This window comes from Anoplophora glabripennis, unplaced genomic scaffold (assembly GCF_000390285.2).
Source record: "Anoplophora glabripennis isolate ALB-LARVAE unplaced genomic scaffold, Agla_2.0 scaffold403, whole genome shotgun sequence".
Classification (NCBI taxonomy): Eukaryota; Metazoa; Arthropoda; class Insecta; order Coleoptera; family Cerambycidae; genus Anoplophora; species Anoplophora glabripennis.
The window spans coordinates 445890-472625 of NW_019416518.1; the positions used below are offsets into that span (position 1 = coordinate 445890).

General features: G+C 31.2%; 2 protein-coding genes across 2 annotated transcripts in view; one reads left to right on the forward strand and one right to left on the reverse strand.

The window, feature by feature from the left end:
- LOC108907599 (chloride intracellular channel exc-4) overlaps positions 1 to 14951 on the forward strand; it is a 69333-nt gene extending 54382 nt beyond the window's left edge. Inside the window, exons 2-3 of the mRNA XM_018711342.2 lie at positions 8487 to 8753; positions 14318 to 14951. Of these exons, the coding sequence (XP_018566858.1) occupies positions 8487 to 8753; positions 14318 to 14761 (711 nt within the window). The 3' untranslated portion in view covers positions 14762 to 14951. The remainder of the gene's footprint in view (positions 1 to 8486; positions 8754 to 14317) is intronic.
- A 7897-nt stretch (positions 14952 to 22848) lies between these two features.
- On the reverse strand, positions 22849 to 24035 carry LOC108907596 (nucleoside diphosphate-linked moiety X motif 8). Its single transcript, XM_018711341.2, has one exon. The coding sequence runs from the start codon at positions 23798 to 23800 to the stop codon at positions 23087 to 23089; it is 714 nt and encodes a 237-aa protein (XP_018566857.1). The 5' UTR covers positions 23801 to 24035; the 3' UTR covers positions 22849 to 23086.
- Between the last annotated feature and the right edge of the window lie 2701 nt (positions 24036 to 26736).

The following is a 26736-nucleotide window of genomic DNA, read 5'->3' on the forward strand; positions in this document are numbered from 1 at the left end:
TGTTCTTAGAGGCCCGCCATTTCTGTATCATGTACCGACGCTTTTGTTTTGCTACAATTTAAACTCTTGTGTTGAATAAATTGAATTCTCTATGGTCTTTCCTCTTTTTTCCAAATAAAAATTTAATATAACCGCTAAACAGATATAAAATAGCTTTATTTTGTGATAAATACAATTCTTAATTATATTTTAGCAATTTATAACCTATCCGATCTTGGCATCAATCAGAACAGTAACACTGACACATATTAATGTGATGTATACAGCTAGCGGTATACTGTATTTAATATTTCCTATTATTGGAAATCTAGAAATAACTAAGAAATTAGGAAACACAGATATTAGCTTACATTTGTTGAAGGGAGCGCCAGTCTCTCCAATAATAATTATTTCGATTTTGCTAGACGGGGAGGTGAAACTATTTAATCGCATTTTTGTAACATTAACTATTTTAATTGTCGCATTATAATTAACTGTTATATGTAGATGCTAGATGCATTGTAATATAATAATGGAAAATTAGGGAATAAATATTTAAATTACTTCAAGATGCTGAGGTTTCGCATCCGGTTTGAAAAAAAAACCAAGCCAACAGAACTGAACTGTCGAGAATGAGTAATTTGTTGACGTTATACCCACAAAGTTACATAATACTTATATTTGGATTTTGTTTATATAGGTACATGTATTTTTCATGTCGAAAAGTTCTCGTAATTTTCTAATATTTGCTAAGCCATTTAAAAGTAATAGGAACTGACATATGCAAACATATTCCCATTTACTTTGATTGATTTGACTGATGTTAATTTTTCAAACTTTATGAACAGCATAAAAACAATTGTAAAGTTCAGAGGCAATATGTTCACAATAAGAACAGAGAAATAATCTTGAACCAAACCTTCAGTGTCAATTTTTAGCTTTTTTACATCATAGGCCTAACATCACGTACATATTAGCTAAATACATGTTCTAAAAATGTTAACTTTTTGGTGATGTCCAAACGTAACTAAAAACAACATAATTCAACATTACAAATGAAATAGGTATTTCTGTCTGTAAAGACATAATATTTCCACTAATTGGAATTTTATTTAACAACACTGTGAAAAGAAAAACCTTATCACAGTATCTTTAGTAGTATTATTACTTTATACACGAGGACATGCAATTTTTTATTGGTAGATATAGCATTTCAGTATATTTTCAATTTAATATGAGTTTACTTTTTATTGGCCTCCAAAAAATTTCAGTGGGCCTTATATAAGTGAATAAACAGTTGTGCATCCATTTTTGTCACCAAAATTCTAATACAATCTATGGCACTTTTGAATTTCGCAATACGTCTCTTTCATGTGCATGAAAACAATGCATGCATGAAAATTTTCCCAAAAACGGTCTTTCAGAAAAATGGATTCTTTTTCGAAATCGCCACAACCAATTTTTAAAGATAAAACACGCTCCATTGTCTCCTGCATCTTAATTTTGATCTCAAACCACACATATTCGGCATTATATGAGAATAAATGTGTTTTAGCAGTACATGTTTGCTTTTCAAATTGATACTTTTTGGATACGTAACTGGAATATTTTTGTTTACGTTACGTTAATTGTATATTTTGAAATATCGACTTTGATATAATTTTTGGATGTAGATACGTTGCACTCTCTAAGTTAAAGATGTTCTACTTAAACTAATGGTTTAACTACTATAAAATTGTATCTTCAATTTTTCTTGCTAAACGTAAATTCATCTAGAGCAGTCTCATCTATCGCCTTTATCTTTACGAGTATTTTTGGGATCAGAAGTCACAAGTGGCACTCCATTTTAATAAAGCCGTTGGTTTTTGTATTTAAAAGCCGTAACAGCAATTTAATTAACCAAAATCATTCCCGGCCATGTGGTGTTGTTGACCAGGCAGATACATAATGTAACCAGGCATATAACTGACTATGCATGCACATGGCGTTATGTGACGTCATCTAGAGCGTATAGTTAATTCGATCCACATGTTCTCAAAAACCACCAGAATATCGTTTATTGCAATTACGTCATAACGTATTGAGTTACTTCATTTGTCGACCTTCACTGGTTTATCGAACTAGAAACGGCTTGAGACGAACGTTACCTGCACCGAGCGTTTAGTAGAAAATGTTGCAAAAGCAAGATTTTTTTAAAATTTTAACAAATCTCTAAACTATTGAAGAAAAAAATTGGTACCTACCTTTATTCGATAAATCAAACCATTTCCGAAAAATTCGGAATTCATATGAAAATGTCGTGGATTTACATATTATATGAGACGTCGTGGTCCCACATTGGGCGCCATATCGTGGATATTTGTTAATTGTATCCTTTGGTTTGGTGGTCCGTTAAGGCGATCTTGCACCTCCATACCCCTGCTATTGGGTTAAGCAACATTATCAAGACATTCATGTGTCGCTTGAGGTGCCGGGAGGTTCTCAACGGTCGCTTGAATAAGAATACTCTGTGCACTTGTCGCTTTTCCTCCATTGATGTGTTGTTTTGCTTCAGGATCCTCTACTGTTGTCGCATAGAACACATTCGAGATGCTATTGTTTTTTAGGCTTTCGACGGAGCCTTCATTTGCACTTTGCACAATGGTTTGTTGACACTACGAGTCCTTACTACTCCTGTGTCTATGTTTCCCTGTCTTTTTGGCGTTGCATGAACACTAATTATTGTTTGTGAGGTTTCCTTAGAGTATCTGATATGGAAGCTTTAGGAGCATGTATCCTTCAAAACAACCTTCGTTGCAGGCTCAGAAACTCCTGGACGGTATGGGCTACAAGAACTATGGTCTAGGCCATGAGCAAAGAGGTCGTATAAATGTTTACTTATAATTTTTTAACGCAGTTTTCAATTTTATAAAAATTGTGAATTGAAATTTTATTGTCAACTTACAATAAATGAAAGGATACAATGCATAAGCGAAAATTTGAAATGTACTATTGTACTGGTCAGTTATCCGTTCCTGGTTAATAAACTGCACGATATTCGGGTTGACGTTCGAACACGCGCCAAGCTGGATCCACAAGGATCCTGCAATGGTCTTCCCGTTGATTGAAAAACGTCCATCTTAGAATGGTGGAAAGTTTCCGAAGGGTTATCAACCTGTAACTGATTTAATGGTGATTGCTTCACTCAGAATTTTATACTTTTGTGGAACGCCGAGGGCGACTCAGCGATCGGTAACGTGCTCTGTGAGCATCGTCCGGTGGTGCTTAAGGGCCCCATATTCTTTAAATAGTGTTTTCCGCAAAGACAAATAATTTAAGACAAACATTTAATAACTGAATAATCTAAAGCTTATCAAATAATAGGAATGTTATGTCATGCCACCTGAGTATTTTCAAAGACGCCGCAGTAAAACGAATAAACAGGTGCAAAAAACGATCAAACCATCAAGGTTTTAGGTACTGAAATCTACGAAAATACTAACTTTTTTATATATAATTCCACATGTAAATATTCTTATAACATTTACTTGCTTAGTCCTACATATAAAATTGTTTACTTTTATTTATAAGTACGTGAAAATAATTCTTAAAATGTGGGGTTAGAATAACAGCAAACGCATGTTTTACAAAAGTTTTTTTTTACTTATTATTTTATTTGAGTAAATTTAAATGGTAACAATGAATAAACAAAACATCAAGGATTTTATTTTTGCGCTTACTTTTGTTCTACACGTTTTACTTTTAAAGATTTCAGTACCTAAAAACGCCAGAAATTTCACTATTTCTCGGCCAGGAATATGGCCACCTTAACAACAATTGGGGCTTCGTAGGGTAACTTTCGATGTGCGTCGTAGGTCGTCTGCGATCTTTCGTATATGGATCTATACACCTTTCTATACATACATACATATTAGAACTATTCTTTCTGTATAAGCTCAAAATATTGAAACTTAATTTTTCTTTGTTATCGCCGTTGTAGCACACCGTATTGTCAAAATTTTAACTGGGATCTTGCGCTTTTTTTTGAAAGGGGTTTAAAATTTAACAAATATGTATATTCTGTTATTTTAGTTAGTAGGATTTCGAAATATTGTTACGTGGTCGGAATAAAGTTGTGATGCAGCTATATTATTTAGAACAAACATTATTATTATGCTTGACATATTTTATTTAATTTGTATTTATTTGAATAAATATTTCTACCACTGACAATTCAAATTTGTTCGGTATAACAACCGAAGATTCGCTGTAGTCAAGTTATAACCGAGATTGAAAATCAAGTTCAATGTATTTTTTATAAATATTCTAATATTATTATTTTTGTTATTATTATATCTATTAGGTACTAAAGATAGGGGTTTTTTGTGATGTTACATATATCGATTAATGGAATATATCTTATCTAAATACGATTAGTGACACAATAGTTTATTTCGATTTGTAAAACTCTTAATTTTATATAAAAACAAGGATGATATCAAATAGTAGACGAGTGTTATGATTGCATCTTTCCTTAAATAAAGTTATAATACACATGGGCGTAGCTACAATTTTTGTTGGGGATGCACCCAAGACTGCAAGCTTTATGGAGGCTTCCAAAAAAAAGGCACCGACTTACCGATATGACAAAGATGATAATATTATTATATACTGTGGTGTATCTTCTGTTTTATGTTTAATATTTCAAGGATTTGTCCAATATTATTATAAGTAATCTATGACAGTTTTGTTAAAATATTAATTTTGCTTTTTTATTATAAGTAATAAATCTTTGTAATATGGAAGATATTTCTCAGAAACATCTTGTAAAACAGTTAGCTGAAATGTAGATTTCTAGTTTTTTAATATTGTTCAAAAATTAACGAATTTTACTTACACTACTTATTTTGGTATAACTTACTCCAGATAAAAAGCAGCTCTTTAAAAATATTTAACTTTAAAAAAATTGTAATTAATTTATTTTTTCCAGTTAAAAACACCATGTCAATAAAAAATGTGTGAAATAAAGAAAAAATGTGTCTTTTGTTATAAAGGGCCCCACACACTTCGATTAATTCGCACTAATCTGCACGAACGTGCCAGGACGCAATGTGGAGAAAAAAGCGGTACGGTTTCTTGGTCGTGCAAAATCTGTTTCGGTTGGATACGTTGCCTTTCGTGGTTCGCGCGGTTAGGTCTGTACCATGTCTGTACGGTCCTGTTTGCACTAATGGAACGAAGGCTGTCAGAGAGAGCCGCAATTCAATGGCGTGCCAAGCGAGTCAACTGAGACATGCGCGAGCCGTTGCCTAACAATTTTTTTCACGTTTGCGTCACGTTATTAAACTGTTGCTTTGTTACCGTGCGGATGTTGCGTAATTAATTCCTATCCGTTGGTATTCATGGTGGTGTATTGTATTACAATTTAATTTGTTGCTTCTTAATAAATTATGCGTACGCCTATGTGCCGCGGCTCAGTTTTAACAGCTCTATCCATATATTATTATTTTTTAAATAAACGTCACAGCTGCTTCCAAAATTAGCAAATGACCGTATATTTTGGTTCTCAACAACTTGAACGGCTGTCAAAATTGATATGCGTCTTAAAATATGTTTTAAACAATTTTCGCCACTAAAATTTACAATTTTTCGTATCTATGACTTTTGTATCAACTTTTTTTTAGTGGGCACAACCAACGGTTGCAGGAAGGTGCCGTACACCCCATAAATCTCATAATGACTCAAAATGTTTGTTGAGATTCCGAAATTCAACAAGGTGTTGTCCCCTCCCGTAGTTTCTTTTACTTTTCTTAATTTTTCCACAAATAGCAACTGACGATAATTTGTTATAACTTCTCATAAGTGGTCTTATTTCATAAACTGCAATAAAAAAATACAAAAATTACTTTTTAATCCCACATTGCAAGATAACAAGTACACCACACTGATAATTATGACACAATATTGCAGAATACAACTGGGATTACCCATGGAATCATATAATTAAGAGAAACGACTAATAAAGGTTTAATAATGAGGTGCTCTTTATTTACATAATCAAGAGGCATTTAATTGGCAACTAGATCAGACATAACTGTTTTACGCATTCCGCATAAGTTCAAAAAATGCATAAAGAAACTAGATCTTGTTGATACTTATAACAGCTTTCTTCTGCTACATATATGTAACGATGATAGCCAACTATTCAACAGAAGTATTTACCGCATTCATTAAAGAAATTGAGAATACGGATGTGAAATATTTGTGATCAATAAGTTGTTCAATAACATTATTTAAATATGTATTCAAATAAATAACAAAAATATAAATAACTGATCTACATTTTCTTAGAGTTATGTGGTTTTTTTATGCACGAATGTCTGAATTTTTAACGTCATTTTTCTATAGGCTCGCTTTTCATAAACAGAATGTTTTCTATGTACATATAGAAAATTTGAAAGTGTATTTTTTGACACATTTTTAAGGAAAAGTTCCTATAAAAACTTTTTATTTCTGAAACACAGGGTTTTCAAATTTACTTCGGTTTAAAATCAGTGCTTTGAAAATAACAATTAATATTAAATTCTAATTTGGGATAGAATCTAAAGTTATAATAAAATTCCAATTTTTTTTAAATATGTTCTACGTCTATGAATTATTTAAGGTCACAGATTAAATTCTTGAATTCTCCATTCAATCCTAAATAAAAAAGTGTCACTTTATCTTAGAGTACAAGTATCACTTGTTTTAGTTTAACATAACTATGCTTTATAAAACAGTCTTTTCCCCGAGTACATATTCCAAACTTTCCAAATCAGTTTTGCTCCTTAAAATAATGAAAAAGTTCAAAGTCCTAAAATATTTTGGGTTTCCAATTGGAGTGCAATTTTGTTTTTTTACATTTCAGAATGGCAACTTAATTCTCCCTTGTTATTTAAAATCTAGCTACTTGAATGAAAACCAGTAGAATAGAATTAAATGAGCACTTTCATTTTCTAAAGATAAGTCCATATATTTTTAAATTATTTGAATGAAACTTTGGAATAGGAGAATTTTTGGGGCAGCCGGTATTTCTTACCTATAATATATAGGTCGCCAAGAGTTGTAGTAAAAGTACAGTCGATTTTTGAAAAATTCAACAAACACAGTAAATAAGATGGCGTTCCATAAAACGTCTCATCTTTCATTTCCCAAACTCTACCGATAAAAAAAATATAACAAAAAACAAACATTCTTAGCAGTATTTTAAGTAAAAATTAAGTCTATGACTGTATCACTTTCGACTACCTTAAAATTCGCCCTATACTAAATTTTTCTGAATTGTCTTAAAAAATTAAGAATGAATTATCTTAAATAAAATAAAATTAATAGTATATTATTCAACGAGCGTATAATGATGGGTATTATTCACGAGGTGAAGTTTACGGCCACGAGCCGCAGGTGAGTGGCCTAAATCACCGAGTGAATAATACCCATTATACGGGAGTAGAATACTATATTTTATCCACGACTACTAAATATTTTTGTTGAAGTTTTTTTTGAAATGTTTCGAAAAACATGGTATGTTAAGAAACAGATATACGACTCGCACAAATGAAGTCGCTGATGGCTCAGTGTAGATGCTCTTTCCCTTCCATCCGCGGGTCCCGGGTTCGAATCGGGTCTAGGAAAATTCACTTTTTTAATTTTTTTTTATATGTACAGCACTGAATTGAAAATATTTAGTGGTTTACACGATAAAATTTTAAAAACGGATTGTTTGTAGCAGAACAATATAATATTATAGCTAAATTAAGGAAGCATCTGACAGTAGTGATTAATGACTCATAAATCACTGCCGTGATTAATGGGTATTATTAAGGTCGAGCAAACAGACGTATAATGGGTACATTATACAATAGTCGTGGATAAAATATTTTTTGACGGTGCATAATATTAGTCATAACTATAAAGAAGCAAAGCATTAACTTGATCTAAATTGGTTTATTTTAACTAAAATAAGTTATTAACTAATGACATTGTGGGAAACAACTATACTGCGGACTATGCGTAATCCAGCATTAAATTACATCCCCAATATCTAGTAAACAGTTAAGATCATTCTTCAGCAGAATCACCAGACATATGATTCCAAACTTATTACTTTTCATCAGTATTGCATAGGTGATACCTACCACCAACAAATAATGTAACTATTTAAATGTTTTATACAGAATGTAATTTTAAGTGGGGGGCAGATTCTGAGTATATACATTTTTCAACTTCAACATTGTGTATCTCGGAAACAAAGAATTTTTTTTAAAATTTCATTCGAACTACCCCCCCTTGATTTTCATAGTGGAATTGGTGACATTTGTCCTATTAATGAAATGAGATTAGGCAAATATGCATAGCGTATACACCCTGTATAAAAATCCAGAGAAAAAAATTGTGTTTTGGTGCAGAATTAAATTCCTTTTTATATTTATATTTTATTATATATTTTTATATGTATTTCATTAATTCAATCTTTTTTTTTTTTTTTTCAGGCATCGACTATTGATGGCAGGCGCAAGGGAGCATGCCTGTTCTGTCAGGAATACTTCATGGAATTGTACCTGCTGGCAGAACTCAAAACAATCAGCCTCAAAGTAACTACCGTAGATATGCAGAAACCACCCCCTGATTTCCGTACGAATTTCGAGGCAACTCCACCTCCTATTCTAATAGATAGAGGCATGGCCATCTTGGAGAATGAAAAAATCGAAAGGCACATTATGAAGAATGTCCCCGGAGGACATAACCTTTTTGTCCAGGTACATTTCGTGAATTTTAAACAGTAGTAATTATTAATATTTATTAAACTAATTTGGATTCATATCAAGTAATGGTTAGTCAAAATTGTATGCTCTTTAGATATAAGTTGGGTACACAGATCTTGTACGTAATAAATGGGTTGTATCTAGAATGCTCTCCCCGAGGCTTTCCTACTACTTTCCTAGGTATTAAGCTATATTACAAATGTTGCTAAAATAATAAAAGATGGGTCGTCTGCAAAGACAGATAAAAACATTGGTCAGTGTTCGATGTTTTAGATGCGATTAAGAAAGGGTATGTTGATGTGATGACAAATACAAAAAGTTATTTGACGTAAACATTATTTTCTTATCTTTGATTAGTCTTCTCTTTACATTTTTCTTGAAAGAAGTTTGTTTCCGATTCACTAGATATTAGTAACTGATGAGTTGTATTACTGTGTACAAAGAGCAGCTAGACTTATAAATGCTAACCTAAAACTGCTCAGTATAATGAATTGTTTTCTCTATATAGATTCTTCCGAATAATGCTTTTTAAAAATTGTGCTTACAAAAGTAAACACCTTGGACGATCCACCGAAATGAAATTTTGGTATTAGCACACAAATTTAATTAACTTTTTTTTTCTTAAATGTTATGCGATTTTCCTATTTTTGGCAAGGATTTTTTAACTCAGTAAGCCATAAAATTAAGGTATAGAAAAATAATAGTTTCAAAATTGACCCATGTGTTGTTCTAATATATGAAGCCATATTTTCGTTGAAGCACAGAAAACTTTTCATCGGTCAATAAACCATTTCAAATATCTCTACCTTTAAATCATACAATCAGTGCAATTTTAAATACAAGATTATGGATAAGTAAAAATAGATAATCTTCAAGTGTAAAAAAATGTGTACAGATAAATTCTAAACTTAAGTAGAACATATACAAATACTTGTATCTAAATATTGTTATATAAATTATTAAAACAATAAGATGAAATAACACTGATAAATTTAGCTAAAGTATTTACGGTTATGATTAATAAATTAAAAATATTTTAACAATTTCGTACCACCTGTAGTGATAAATAATACCAGAAAAGCATATATGTATTGAATAGTAAATGGAGGATGTTTCAAATTGAATTCAATGTTTGCAATCCCAAAAATCGTCGTAGAAGTTAAAATGGGACAAAATTGCGTAAGTAATAATAATAATAATAATGTTTATTCATATTCATATTAAATACAATACAGTAATACAATAAGTAAATCAACCAATAATTACAATAATTAGTTTGAGCCACTTATATAATTAGCTGAAACCCTAACTTATCCCTAACTGAAAGATAAAAGAAAGTAAAAAAAAAGTTGCGTGTATAATTAAATATTTCTGAGAAAGAAACTGAAAATAGCACTGTTTGATTTTTTGAACAATGAAAAGTTTTCGGATTTTGATTTTGTCAAGTTCTACATTTATTTGAAGAGGTACAAAAACATATAAAACATATGATTAAGGCCACATACAGTTTGGTGTTCTGTCGTTCAGTAGTCATCCTTAACTTATTAAAAGAAAAATACACTTATTAACATTTTTGCACAATTAAATTTCTGTAAATATTTTCACAATTTTTCCACAATTTAACCATATCTCTAAAGTTTGAAATAGCACTGTTATAATGTCCGACATGAAACAGAGTGAATGTAATTTTGCCTCAGAATTATATAGGATGTTTGGAAAATACGTGTCCAACATAAAATACGAGATTCCCTTATCTGCACAGAATAGGCCAATTTATCTATATTCCAAATGATGTGCTTTAACCTGTTCAAATTTCATGCAAAAAATAGTTTTTCTACAAATATCTCCAAATCGTACCAATCAATCTTGAACTTTTGGGATTTAAGTTCCTGGGCACCCTGTTTACAGGGAATTTCATTTTGAATAACCGGCCACACAAAATAAAAAACGTTAGTCCTAGAGGCTAAACCATCCTATTTCTATGTGCTTTGCCCCAGTCACGTCATGGTTTTTTTTCTTAACACCAAAAATCGCTGATGAACTCATATATTTTAATTTAAAGTTTGGAACACAATAACCGGACTGGCATCGAACTGATATACTATATATCTATGGATATGTACTTATTTTAACCTACTGAATATGAATGACATCAATTTTTACTAATAATGTCATGGTTCATTCCTAACAACAAACTTTTATTCTTAGAAATAATAGCGGGACAGACATGGAACTGAAAACATTGTTTCTTCTCTTTATTCCGATTTATTCCCTTCAATTTTGCATGGGTAATTGTGGGAATTGTTTTCCCAAGTATTGGAAACTTTTTTTATTTTTAATATGGGACAATATTCAGATTTTACTGGGATACATTGCTTTTTATGCTTATGGAACAGATGTAATCAGAATACCACATTACGGTAACTGGAGTCAGTGGAGTCTACCAAGTTTAAAGTCTATGTCTTCAATGGTTTTTGAGTAATCTTTTAAAACTATGCTCAAAAGTTTCATTGCAAACCCTTGGAAATTGTTATAGGGAAAATTATTAATCTTGTTTTCTAGCTTGTTTTGAGGATAGAAACCGGCTTATTTTTATTTGTAAAAAGGTATATTTGGTACGCACCATTAAAAGATCTTCTAAATTACAAGTAGTTTTCAAACCATTTAAGATTATGAAAAAAAATCCAAAATGTTTCTGAAATATTAAACAAAAAACTGAAAACAGCATAATGAAGGAAATCACAAGATTTCATAGTAGTTGGAAAACCATGCTAGAAGAGTACTAGTTGAGAACCTTCAAAACAAACAAACCAAAAATACATAAATTAAAACATATCGCAAGTCTTAGTGCCTCTTTTAGTAATTTTGTATTTCAGTAACAAATGCCATAGAATGCGGCATCAGCTCCTTTTTTTAAAGCATAGCTTCTAATCATAACATTTTTTGTATCTCTATAATTTGTTAAAACAACACCTTTGAAAAAGCAGTTGGAAGATGTTACAGAACACAGAACCCAACACTAAACCAGAGAAAAGAGTTGAAACTCAAAATTTGTTAGCTCAGGTTCCCAGTGAGTGCAGCATTTTCTTTTCAAAATTTGTGCCTAACTTTTTTTGCTTAATTAATACCCTTTTGTTCGCGCCATGTAAGTAGATACACCGTATTTTAAAATTTGGCATTTGGTTCCCTATTCTATAATTATATCCAACAGTGGCGTACACAGCTTTTTTGTAAGGGGGGGGGTTACACTTTGTAGTAAGATTTTCGCGGCACGAAACTAGAGCACAGGGAAGCAGACGAAACTAAAAAGCGACGTTGCAACGTTTAGTCCGATTCAAGTACGATATTGGAAACAACAAAATATATACGGCAATAGGAAGTTTTAATAGGTATATAATTATTGTTAAAAGTTAAAGCTCATAGGGGGGGGGGTTGAACCCCCCCCCCACCCCCCCCCCCGTGTGTACGCCACTGATATCCAATTACTCTTGTAAAATTTTTGTATCTTAGATTTTTTAGTGAAATTGCATTATAATGCCTTCTCTATTTGTTTTACATTAGAAACTCCAGCTTTTCAAAATAATTTAAGTTAAGAAATTACTACATGAGGTTTTAAAATTCACTTATTATTATTATTGTTATTATTGTGCATCAACTTAGTTCAGATTTAATTATTTTCTTATGTTTATTTCGCCCCCTTTCTCATATTTACTTTTCTTATTATATGATGCTCAATTAATGTATTGACATATGAGGATTCAATAAAGGCAATTTATTATTATTATTATTATTATTATTATTTTATAACAATATTTTTTTAAAGAACTATTCTATTTTTGACAACATACAGTAATTTTTTTATTGTGTTATTTTAACAAAATACCTATACTCCGCGGTCGAAGTTATAGAGAGTGATTCAGACATAATATCAAAACACTATTACCATAATGCGTATAAAATATAAAATGATTTTTATACGGTTCAATATTATTTATCTTTGTGCCGCTTGCTACGCACATCGACAGAATCTATAATCGTCTATAGACTGAGTTACACTGAACGTCGATCTATATTCTATCTCTGTCTTTTGTACTTGGTAGGGAATTGCTTTTTTAGTTGGGTGTAAACGGACTTGATTTAACCGTCCCGAGAAACGTCATAGCATAAGCGTAGACGAGGAGTCTAATTCCATGGCTATAATAAATTTATAAATTAAAAAAACACAACTGGGACGTTTTAAAATGCTGTAGTAATTAAAATGGATCAAAGTGCCTGTTATGGCAAACTGTAAAAAAATATTAGATGTTATGTTTTATTATCTTTTTTCAATATTTTCTATATCTTGTTGCCTTTTACGCAGACACGCCAATGGATTTTCGTTCCCGGCACGCTTTATCCCTCTTACTAGTCCAAAAGCTAGTGATGAGTCACTCTCTATAATTTGGACCGCGGAGTAAATATGGAAATATCAATCAGCCTTATAGGTATAGGTTATGTTTTAAAAGTGAAACTGATGTATTTTATAACAATTGAAATGCGGAATTACTAGCATGGCATTGCAAGTACTAATTATATTTACTATATCACTTGTGAAGGTATCGTTAAGCCTTTTTGAAATATTAAAAAATAATGATTCCTTTTCAAAAAAATCGGAATAGGACATTACTAGATCAACATTTACACATAGCTTTTCATTTGTCTATTTTTACTTGAGGATATTCCTTAAAAATGTTTATGTAAATCTTGGGCTGGAAATTTACCATTTCATTCTTTTTGAAAAAGAGTCTATTTTTCTTAAATACTTCAAAAAGGCTCCTGTAAGCTTATGCACTTCCTCGTGAAACACCCTCTACGGTACAAAAGTTAATATCTTAATACAGTGCAACCTCTTTAATCCGAACACCACATTGCCAGGGATTGTTCGCATTATCGAATCGTTCGGATTATCGAACATACTATAAAGATTTGTACCTACATTATGTATATTATGTAAGTACATACACATTTTATTATAACAATATAAATATAAATCATATAAGATACATAAAACGTATATAAGGTAAAACATAAACATGTAGTTACATATACATATGTATATGTATTATTTTACGCTTTTCACATTTTTTATTTTTCTTACTTCCAAAAAAACTCCAAAATTGTTACACAAACACGACACGCAACAGGTTCTTCGCTATCGGCAAACAAACTGACTGCCGACTACGCGCGTACGCGCGAAGCGATCTAGTCTTTTCGTGTCATCGTTCAGATTTGGTCGTTCGGATTAGCGTGTGTTCGGATTAACGTGTGTTCGGATTAAAAAGGTTGCACTGTACTTTCACTATATTTCTAAATCTTTTAGTCCTATAAACACCTAGCAACATGTATCATTTATAGCATTTTCATATACGATAGCACTTGATTGACCCATCTATAAAAAAGTATTTGCCAATCCATCTCATTGTATTTGGTTTTCGGTTATAGTACATGCCTATTTTATATAACTGTAATATAGTTTTCTGTTAATATTATTAATGAATATAGTAAATTGTTTATTTTAGGACAAAGAAGTGGCAACTCTCATTGAAAATCTTTACACCAAATTTAAAATGTATGTCCGAAAGTTTGAGTCGCCAGACACCACAGAATGCAGACAACCTCTTCTTTCCCATCTTGAACGAATCAATGACTTTTTGGCAAAGAGGGGTACTCGCTTCTTGACAGGAGATACCATGTCCTGCTTCGACTGCGAATTAATGCCCAGATTGCAACATATCCGTATCGGGGCCAAGGCTTTCCGCAAATTCGAAATTCCAACAAGATTCACTGCACTCTGGACTTACATGGCAAATATGTACGAGCTAGAGGCATTCATTCAGAGTTGCCCCGCTGATCAAGATATAATTAGTCACATCAAAAATCAGTTAGGATTGAGAACAACAGCCAGGATAGAGCTCGAAACTCCGGTATACACTACTGCCATTCCTGTACTTTCAGAATCATAAGAACGTTCATTATTAAACTGCTTTTTATAGTGCAGTGAGTAGTGATTGAGGTGGGCGACTAAATTTAAATTCAGCAGAAAACTTGCTTGAGGCTTTATCGAACAGCATTGTTTGTAGTTATACATTCAAAAATTCGTTCCATATTAGCTGAACTTTAATAGGGACAAATTTATAGATTTCAAAAGCAGTTTTAAACTTTGCTTTATAGTGTTATAAAAATTATATATCATATTTAAATTTGTAAAATGCTTCCGTGTATTCCATCTATATTTATGTATGTGAATGTAAGCGAGCGATTTTGGGTGAATATCTTAAAATTTATTAAATGAATTTATATGGTACGCCTCAATCATTGGACTCTTTATTTTAACCATAGACCTAGTCAGAGGAAAAAGCTCGACATTTGTTACTTTTTCCTTTAACTGATTCTACATGAAAAATTAAAATAGTACATAATATAATGTATGTAAACATTTTATAAAATGTGATGAGTAGAAAAATATTTATATATCACTTGTTTTTTTGTACATAAATATTTTGATTACAGTTTAGGTTTTTCCAATCTTTTATATTAGGTATTTTGCATTTCTTTTTTTTTCAAGTTTTTCATGTCCTCCAAATGTATTAAAATTATTACTTAAGTTTACTTTTCTATAAGTATTTGTATTGTACTGGAATTAATTTAATAGTTAAGGTATATGTTACTTGTATTTTCAGAAACATAAATATATAATTACAATAAAATTAATTTCATTGTTAATAATCCTTTCCCGGACTAAAATTTGGAAGGGTTAGTACATACTGTTTTCGATGCCTGGTTATATGATACATGTTGGTTTCAAATTGTCTCCTGATATTTCCGAAATGGATGGTATATCAAAAGAAAAGATTGCCTTTATTAGTTTTCTACACAAATGGGCAGTAATGTATATTTATCTAGTCTTCTGATGAAGAAATATTTCAGCGAAAATTTTTAAATTCAATGAATCAAAAAATTGTGACGATGGATTGAGTTAAAATTAGTGATATGAATATAAACTTAACTATCACAGATTTTTTTGCTACCGTCAAAGCCTACTTTCCAGTAAAGTAAACACATGGTTTACATCAGTGGTTCCCAAAATGCAGGTCGTGACTCCCTGAGGGGGTTGCAGAGGGTTGCTAAAAATTTGAAAAAATATACTTATTGGCATAAATTAATTTCACAGTTAAATAAAAATCATGAGATAAACATATACAGAGTGTCCCATTAATATTGCGCAAAAATTCAGGGGAAGTTTCCTTGACCAAAAATAAAGAAAGTTCCTATACACCTATATTCAAAAATGCTTCATTTCGGAGATACAGGGTGTTCAAATTTAGAGAAAATACAAGGTTTTTATTAATATCTGGAGAACGTTATTTCCGATTTTTTTTTAAATTTGGTATGTTCATTTATAAAAATGGTAGACGTCTTCTGACGTAATTTGATTTATTTTATCTATTCCAGCGACGTCCGGGGACTCACTCCTGTTGATATTAATAAGTAAACATATGAGATGTCACTGCTTTTTCTTAGGCATCATATTTTTTTCTAATTATGTGATTAAAAATACAACTTATTTGTCTCTTTACTTTTTTTGATATCTTGTTTCGTTTTCGAGCAAAAAATTAATATCCTTTCATATGCACATTCAACAAAAATAGAAATTCAATGTTTTAGTTATTTACTAATCAACTTTAACAATACATTTGAAGGAAAAACAGTGTAACAATAACTCCCTAAATAATATTTTTTTAAATAATTTATATTAACAGAAACATAAGAAAAAATATTTAACAAACAGCAATGATATGAAAAATACTTTACATACACAAGCGTTACAACAGTTGAAAATGTGCACCTTCAACTCTAATACAGGCATCTATCCTACGACACATTGATTGGCGAACCCTTTCAAATTCGTATAAACCAAATGTTTGAGGTGACCCCAAAGGAAAAAATCCAACAAATTTAAGTCGGAAGACCTCGGGGGCCAGGGTTGAGTGCCTCCTTCACCTATCCAGTGATTTGGGTAGATATTGTTCAAATATTCAGGCGTAGCTAAACTGAAATGGGGTGGAGCACCATCGTGCATAAAATACATTTGCAACTTAATGGCAATGGGATGTCTTCCAAAACTACGGGCAATTCATCCTCAAGAAAACGGCAATAAACATCTCCAGTAAGCCTCGGTGGTAAAAAAAAAATGGGCCTATTAAGTGGTCTCCCACAATTCCGACCCATACATTAAGTAAAACTGGTGTTGATGACGGCCTTCTAATATTGCATTTGGGTTCTCGTCCGCCCATACATGATTATTATGGAAGTTCATTATGGCTTTTCGAGAAAAATTCGCCGCATCCGTGAATAGTATTTCTGCTAAAAATTGAGGATTTTCCCCAATTTTTTGTCGTATCTATTGACATAATTCTAATCTTAACGGAAAATCAGTCAGTAAAAGTGTCAACCCATTGGATGTGATGAGGGTATAGATTATTTTTTAAAGTCCTGAAAATTGTAGAATGACTTGCATTTAAGTTTCTAGCAATCTGTCTGGTACTTGTTGTTGGAGTGTCCTCAATTTCATGAATTTTTTCCTCCAATTGTAGGGTTATTGCTGTGCGGGGTCGCCAGTTTCCTGCGGTAGGTTTTTGAAAACTTCTAGTTTCACTAAGACGTTGATGAAGACGGGTAAAGATAGTATGATGAGGAATTATACGATTAGGGTATTTCTGCTCATAGGGGCGCCTGGCGGCTGCATTACTATTGGCAAGGCCATAAAGAAAATGCATATCACACATTTCACTATTTGTGTAATTCATTTTAACAAGCAGGAATTGACAACTACACAGTTCAAGTACTTATTAAAATCACACACTTAGGCTATTAATTTTTTACTCGAAAATGAAGCAAGATATCAAAAAAAGTAGAGACAAAAAGGTTGTATTTTTTATCGCATAATTAGGAAAACATGACACCTAAGAAAAAGCAGTGACGTCTCATATGTTTGCTTATTAATATCAAGAGGAGTGAGTCCCCGGACGCCGCTGGAATAGATAAAATAAATCAAATTACGTCAGAAGACATCTACCGTTTTTATAAACAAACATACCAAATTTCAAAAAAATCGGAATTAGGGTTTTCCAGATATTAGTAAAAACCTTGTATTTTCTCTAAATTTCAACACCCTGTATCTCCGAAATGAAGCATTTTCGGACATAGGTTTATAGGAACTTTCTTTCTTACATTTGGTCAAGAAAACTCCCCCTGAATTTTTTCGCAATATTAATGGGACACCCTGTATATTCTTATTTGTTAGAAACCAATTTCTTAAATCATGAGATTGTGTAATTGAGATATACAATTCTATTAATTTTCCAAAATTTTCTTTCTCACGGTGATCTGAGAAAGAAAATTTTTATTTTTACATTCTATCGGCATGTATCACAAAAAAATTCTTTAATTTAATGTGAATTTATGCTATATAGTTCATTGGATATATAAAATTGGATTATTATCTGTCTACAATCGTCATCATCTAATTCTTTCTGAGAAGTAATAAAGGATGTTTCAAACTGAATGAAACATGTTTTCGACAAGTTTAGAACACCAGTGAGACAAAAATATAATGCTTTTGTTGGAAATATACCGAAAAGAGGTATGTCTGTATATTATACAGGATGTTTATTAAGTACATACTTGTAAATCTTTGACTAATTTTAAAATGTTAGAGGGAACTACATACAGTGTTGTACCTTGATTTAAATAACCATAACTTTTGTGGCGCACTTAATGTTTAACTAAACATACCTATTTTCCATTCAATTTTACGTACAAAATGTACTTTTAGTATTTGTCACTGAAAAAATGGGTTTAAAAGTTAAACCTGTGTTGGAATTTTGTAAGTTGAATCATTAAGAGTTTTTGAAAAATAAAAGAGAAAGAGTCATGTGCACACTAGCACTTTACAAATTACTATTACCAAATTAGTGAAAATTAGAAAAAATAATGCATGTATCTACTGTTTTCTTTTGAACCGCCGCACACTGGGAATTTTTGTATGGAGGTGAGGAAAAAAAGTTTTTTTTTTAAATATAGTAACTTATTGACTGCTGTAATTTTATTTATATAGTAGAACATAAAATAATTCAACTTTAAAAAAATATGTATATATTTAGGGTGAAAAGCAAAGGGGTACAAGTATCAAAACTAAAAAAATTGAGTTATATGCAGGAATCAACACTTAATACCAATATCTATTACTCTATAGGTATGTATTATGTATTAGAAACCAAAAATATTATGTATGAAAATGCGTGTCAGGTTGCAGCACCCAGCGCTCCCCACTCTTCCGAATTTACGAACTCGAACGAAGCTAATTCCCTATGTAGCGTTCCAGAAAATAAAAGTCTCTGCAGTGTTTATTTTTTCAATTTTAGCTTATTGAAATATCCTATTTTAAATAAAAAACAAAAATAAAAATGTCAGCTAAAGCAATAAAATAATATTCGTCTTGAAATTCTTAAGTTAAATTTCAGTCAGTTCAATAAAACATACAAGTAATGAGTTTGAAACGGTTTAAAAAAAAACTAGTAGTCAGATCAAAGTAATTCGTTTTGATTTGATTGTAATAGTTATTTCGAAAAATAAAAATACCGTTGCATATTGCATTAATAGTATATTGAATATATGACTTTTTTCCGCGAAATCCCCACAGTGCGCCGCTGCAGAGGAAAGATTCAGCATACTTTTTTTGGAAAATTTTTGTTTTTTTCTAATTTTCAGCAAATTGGTGATAGTAATTTGTAAAGTGATACTGTAACATAGCACATGATTCTTTTTCGCTTATTTTTCAAAAACTCTAATGACAACTCAAATTTCAACGCAGGTTTAACTATAAAGCCGTTTTTTTACAAAACGGCTGCTTTCAGCGATAAATGCTAAGAGTACCTTTTGTACGTAAATTTGAATGGAAAATAGGTATGTGGTACCCTCTAACATTAAACAAAATACCAAACAAAATTTTTTTTTGGACGCTATGTATCTCAAGAACCAAGTCGTTACAAACCCATGTGCATATGAACATTTTATCTTAAAATTAGTCGAAGATTCACCCTTTCAAGTTTGTACAAGTAGGTACTTAATAATTACCCTGTATATATATTATGTGTGACCGTACTTATAAAAATCATCACAATGTAACTGATGAAGATCTAATTAGTTCAAATTTTCATTGTTTCATTTATTAGTACCTACTTTGAATTTTTAACTGTACGTAGGGGGGGTTGGAGGAGTGCCACAAATAAATATATGAGAAGGAGCTATGTCATCAAAAAGTATGGGAACCACCGACGCCTTATATATGAAATCATGAAAATCGTGAAATCATGACCTTAATCATGAAAAAAGCCTGTTATATTTTTTATTTGGCATAGTGTGATTTTTAAATTGAAATCAGGTACAGTATATTTTCTATAATTTGGACATCCTGAAGTTACTACTACTACTGAAATCGAAAAATTAGTGCCAGCAAGAAAATTCTCTGAAGATAAACTAATGTTTATGCCATGTTGTAATGCAACTGAAACACAGGTATTCTTCCAATTTTCATCATGGGTAAGTCACATAATCCAAGAACTTTAAAGAATTCTCAACTTCCAACAATTTACAAAGCAACTACTAAAGGCTGAACATCCAACAGAAATCGTTACTTTGGGTTCCGATTTCACAATTTTTTATACAGGCAGTTACAAATTCATTTCTCACAGAAACAGTAAGAGATACAAAGTAACTTAAATGGGGGCAAAGTTGCATCATAATCAGGGGATCAACATTATACCTCTAAAAAATAAAGGTTAAAGTGATTAGTGTTCGAAATATTAAAAAAAAAACGAAATTTTGGAAATCTGTTTTTGTTTCAATTCAGCCTTGTTTGAGATGATATTGAAAATAAAATATTGGATAGGATAGGATAATATAATTATCCTATTTTAACTAGACACTCTGTATCTCTTTACTTATCAATCGTGATTAACTAAACAATATTTCCATGGAAGGATTGGATGGAGACCACTACGAAAAGTCTTGGAGGATCACTATTGTCTGAAGAGTGCTTTCGTCCGTAGCAGCTGTAGAACCAACAAGAACTGAAATGAACATCAGAACAGGCCTAGACGTTCTAATAGAGGGTCCACCACTAAAAAACCTAGTCCAAGAACAACAAGGGCAAGTCAAAGATTCTTAGTCCAGACGAAAGAAGTGAAAGATAATTCTGTAACTGGAAGCGACCAGGTACATATAGGCGGTATAGGCCACAGCATAACAACCTGAAAAACCGTACTTTAAATAACATTTCCATTCCTACGAAGTATCTACAGTAAAGTGTTATGCTCATAAATCAAAATCATCCTGTAGATTTATTTCGTAATATTTTTGTTCAACAGAAACCTATTAAATTTTGAACTTATTCATGCGAATTTCACACACAACTAAAGTGACTGTTTTATTGAAAAAATTATTTTATATTATTAGTAGATGCACATTTATAATTGAGGAGCAGCTATGCAAAAGCCGATAAATCCATTTATAAACGTTTTTTAGTTAGGCACGGAAATCGCTTCTTATAATAATTCAATCTCCGACTTGGTTACATCTAGATTGAACAAAGAACGTTAATTTAATGAGAAACAGCATATTAAAATAAGCGACTAACCAAAAGCTAATAAATCCATATTCGACCAAGCAAAGAGCGTTAAATCCATGTATACTAAATTTAACAGAATTTGTTAAAATTTTTTCTTTTATTTAATTTTTTCGTAGTTTCAGTTTATCGCGAGATGATGCAATTTTCACATACATGCAGTGCATAAATATGAGATTGTAATAAAATAAGACTTGTCTTGGTACAAAAATATTATATTTGAGATGGCCTACCAAGAACAGGAAGAAGTTATATATAATTGATTAGAAGATGATGTTGATTTTACATTTAGATTTTCACAATTTTCATATTTTGTTTTGTATTAAAATTTTTGTACTTTGAAATAAAAATGTATGGTATATATTGTGTTATACTTTTGCATAAAATAAGTAGAGATTAAGCAGAAGTCGGTATATCCTAAATATGATTTAGAAAAAACCGATAAATCCATTTCAATTGAGCAGAAGTCTATATATCCACATTATGATTGAACAAAAGCCAATAAATCCAATTCAAAAATTGGAATAAAATTTACATTTAAAACATTAAAACTGAACAATAAGCAATATATATTTTAAAACCATGATTAAACTTATAAAACCAGTGCATAAAGTTTAAGATTACAGTGAATAATGTTCTAGTTACAACTTATTCCTAGTTATCTCAAAACCACATATTATATGCATTTATCGGCTTTTGCATAGCTGCCCCTCAATTGTATTATTTAGGCTCATTATGGATTTTAATAGCAAATTAATGTTAATAGCAACACTGCCGCATGCGATTGATTGGAGGCGATACACCCTTAAATTTTTGAAGATTTTTTTCTTCGCTGCAGTCTTAATAAAATTACCTCACATCACGTAGAATTTCATTTTACAGCCTTTTTACTTTTATATGGAAAAAATTTTCATTAATAATATGTATGTTCAGTTCACATATGAATCTTACTAGCTATTAGAATATAAATTGTTTTAATGTACATAAGTGATAAAGGGTCGAATTTTTAGACTAGGTACTACTATAGGTACTTAAAGTAGGTATTAAAATATTCAATCATATCATTATTAAAATCATTCTGTTATACCGTTTGAATGGCATATTTTAATGTGAAAAAAGAATGTAGTTTTTGAGAATCTCTTCTTCTTTATATCTTTACGATATTAAATATTAAATGTCAGTACGATATGATATCATACTGACATTTAATCTGAACCAGTATACCTACCTATAGTAAATTGAAATTTATTTTTTGTGGTTGCAATAATGCAATATTTGATTTAAAAGAATCAAATTCAAATAACAGTAGGTAATTTTATTTATAATGGATATAACCACATTAAGGGTAATATGAAATCCAGAATATAAATCTTACATACTCATATTTATTTCATCACAATTGTATAAACTTCATATTTTAATAGCAAAAAATATTAGGAAAAAAACGTGTAGACAAAATATATTTGATTCAATAAAATCCATTTTCGGATATGGTACCTATTTTGATAAGTAAATAGTATTTACTTATAGGATGCCCTATAACAATTTTAGTTTATTTAGAAGAACGCCTTCGGGTACTTACACTTATCTAATACTAATTCTACTAATATGTCACGACATTGTGTGATTTAATAGGTGGTATATAAGTAATTTTGTGTGTATAGGCTTTATGTGACAAAAGAGAACTTAAACATATATTAGTTATCATAGCTGTTAAACCCCAAATTCGTCTTTTACCTCCCAAAAATACGGGTACTGAATACGATCCTCTGAACTGTGTATGTCCTATTTTTGAAGGATCACATAGTTCTTCTAAGGGTACAGTAAACACTTCTTCTACCTCATGGGTATTTATTTTTAAATTTTCAAGAACTAATTTCTTCTTAATTCGACCTATTACGGGTAAAACACTTGTTTCTCCTCTTGTAACTATAAAATGTCCACTGCCCCAAATTTCAATATTTTCAATACCAATTCCTAATTCTTCTTCGGTTTCTCTTAAAGCTGTTTCCTCCAAACTTTTATCCGTAACATCTTGCATTCCACCAGGAAAACTAACTTGTCCTCGATGAGATTTCAAATGTGCCGCTCTCAAAGTATACAATAGCGACACCTTGTTGCCCACTTCGCAAAGAGGAATTAGTACAGCAGCTTTCTTGGGAGGTTGGCGCGTGTGCAATCTTATCGGCTTCATAGTGGCAAATTTAGCGATGGTTCTTTTTATATTTTCTTCACTAAAAATGTTTTCTGCCGAATATAAACTAGAGCATCTTTGCCCGAGTGATTTTTGAATTATGACACGTGATATGAAGAACATTTTTTACAATTTAGTTTATGAAACACATCACAAAAAATTTTTTGTCATATGCCAGCACTGTCATAAACTTCACTAAACCAAAGGTGTCCGATTGTTTAGTGCAGTTGGCTGATATAATTTTAGTGACATGTATTATCTAACCAACATATTGGCCTCGAAGGGAATAACATTTTTTAATATACAATTTGTAAACTACAAAAATTAATAATAGCAATTATTAGGTAGGTATCCATAATATGAGTAAATATAAATCTTGCCCGCCATATTTAAGAAGGAATTGTATCGCGAAGAAGGAGAATAGTGGTGGTAAAATTGCCGCCACATTTAAAATTATCTCAAGTAATATCTTGTTTATACCAGCTACTATTAAGTTTCTTATTTGCTATTAAACATCAATACATGAAAAAAATTAAATATTTTTGCAAATGAAAATACGCATTCTTATTAGATATTTGTTTTATTACACAAAATAAACAATCGTATATTAATATATTCGTCATTTGAAACGTTTTTATATTGCATGTAAGTAAGTTCAATAAAATAATATTAAAGACAAATGAATGTTGTACACACATCTAATTCTATAACACTACCCAGAAACAATTTCTTTGAATTTTTCTGATTTTTCATCTGTTCTTTTAATAATATTCCGTAAAACACTATCTTCCAGTTCATCACATCTTCCGTATGCAACGATCCTCAGATTTTCATTTTTTGTAGTCCTTGTTTTCTTGCAGTTGAATTCGCAGGTATTGCCATACGTTCTTCCATTAGAAGCACATACCGGTGCATATATTCTTGGGCATACACAAACTGGATAACCATCTTCTTTTGTCAATTCGTCAATTTCATATGCCGAATTAAGGACAAATAGTACACAAAATATTATAGAAAATATTTCCATCTTGCTTTTTGTCAAAATATTGGCAAACATATACCTACTACACTTATCATCAGATTCAATTAGATCTAGATCTTAATAAAACAGTCACCGCAAAAGTACTTTATAACCAGATTATCGCACAAGATTATCAGTTAGGAAATACGCAGACTTGGCTGTTCCACTTGTAAGTAGAGATAGTTACACAGGTATACTTATAATTATTTGAACTTAACTTAACAGCTAGTAAAATTTTATTTAATCTATTTAGCTTAACTGCAGGAATAATGAATATCTATAGCTACAGCATTTATTGAGTCCAATGAGTAATCAATTAGATATTCAATTTGCATTCAAATATAATCCCATTGTATTATAAATAAAAAATGTACCTCAGGCGGGTATTAAATTAATTTTTTTATGTTATTGTTAATTAAACGCTTCTAAAATAACAATGTGCGGTTTATTTAAACATTTATTCATACTGATATTTTTAGGGCAGGTTTTTCCACGATAAATCTATATCTGCGCCGCGTTTCATAAAATTTGTAACGAGTTTGAAAAGCAGATCTCTATATTTCTAATGGGCACCAAACATTATACAATTTTAAAAGGGGTAACAACCAAAAAAAAAATTCGCGGAAGAGACAAATAACAGTAGCGGCGATTGTGGACAAAAACGAAGCAAAAATATTGTTTGCAAAATATTACAAAGAACCAAGGAAATATTAACATAGATTTATTCAAAATGCTTTAAAATGCACCAACAGATTAGAAATATCTCGAGAAAACATATATTTAGTAAAATAGTATTGTCAGCTTTTTTCTCGCAGCTGAAAAAACATTGTACCATTTACCATTGTTTAAATACTATATATTTAAACAGTGATTATTATACCGCTACGTACCAGACGGCACGTGTAAAACAGTGCCAGTTTTTAGTTTTATTTGCACCGTTAAAACTGGCACGAATGATTCTCAATATTCTCGTAAATTACCCAATTTTGACCTGTATAGGTAAGTAAGACCGTACAGTTAAAATTGTATAATGAGTGGAGCTCTTTGTGGGATTTTTATTCTATTGTAATGTTGGTTACATAATGTTATGAGATGACAAAACCAGTGTTGCCAGCTTAGCATATTTCCCCTGAGATCTAGCTTTTTAGAAACTAGTTTAGATTGAAGAAAGTATGATCTAGCGGTTACAAAATTTGATGAGAAAACTAACGTTTTACTCGGTATTTTTCTGTGTTATGAATTAATGCTGTCCTTGTTGGTGTCTATAAAGATTTGATAATAAACTATGTTGTAATACTAATAACTTCCAAATACCTACCAAACAGATATAATATAAAAAAAATGAAACATATTCTCGTTCTCATAATGAGGATGAAGACTATGCAGATTTAAATTTTTAATTAAGCTTTTTAATTATATTTATGATATGATGTAGATTTTGTTATCCAACAAAACAATATTAATATGAAAATTATTGTTTTATTTTCACAGTTGAACTATTAATAATAAGATACAGTATATTGTAAAAGAACATTTTTTATCAATGTATCTAAAACAATTAGAGGATCATTTTGTCCTATAAGACCACCTGTTTTTCATGAAAAAATAACTTTTTTAAAGAAAGCTGTATAATATTGTAAGAAACATAAAAAATAACTAAAATATCCTCTTCGAAACTTGCAAAAAACAAAAATCAAATTAATTGAGATGAAATACTTCGTTCATAGATAGCAGCACTTTCAAATTTTACATCATGTTTGTACATCCCTTTAAATGCGACCATACCATTTCTCACAAGAATCTATTTTTAAATATACAGCATAAAATTTAAAACATAACCGCGCCGCGCGCCATTATTCTATGGCTAGAAATTGGCCTCAATGATTTGGGATCAAGGGGGATTATCACTCTTTATCCTGCCTCATCTCGTGTAGGCCTGGACAGCCTTCGTAGGTGGGCCCCATCCGTCGTCTACCCCGACCGCAAATGCGGCCGGTGTAGGCGCTTTGTGGGACCTCCTTTTGTCCTGGCTGGGCCC

Excerpts from the sequence above, each read along its gene's own strand:
- LOC108907596 (XM_018711341.2), bottom strand. The coding sequence starts at position 23,800 with ATGTTCTTCATATCACGTGTCATAATTCAAAAATCACTCGGGCAAAGA.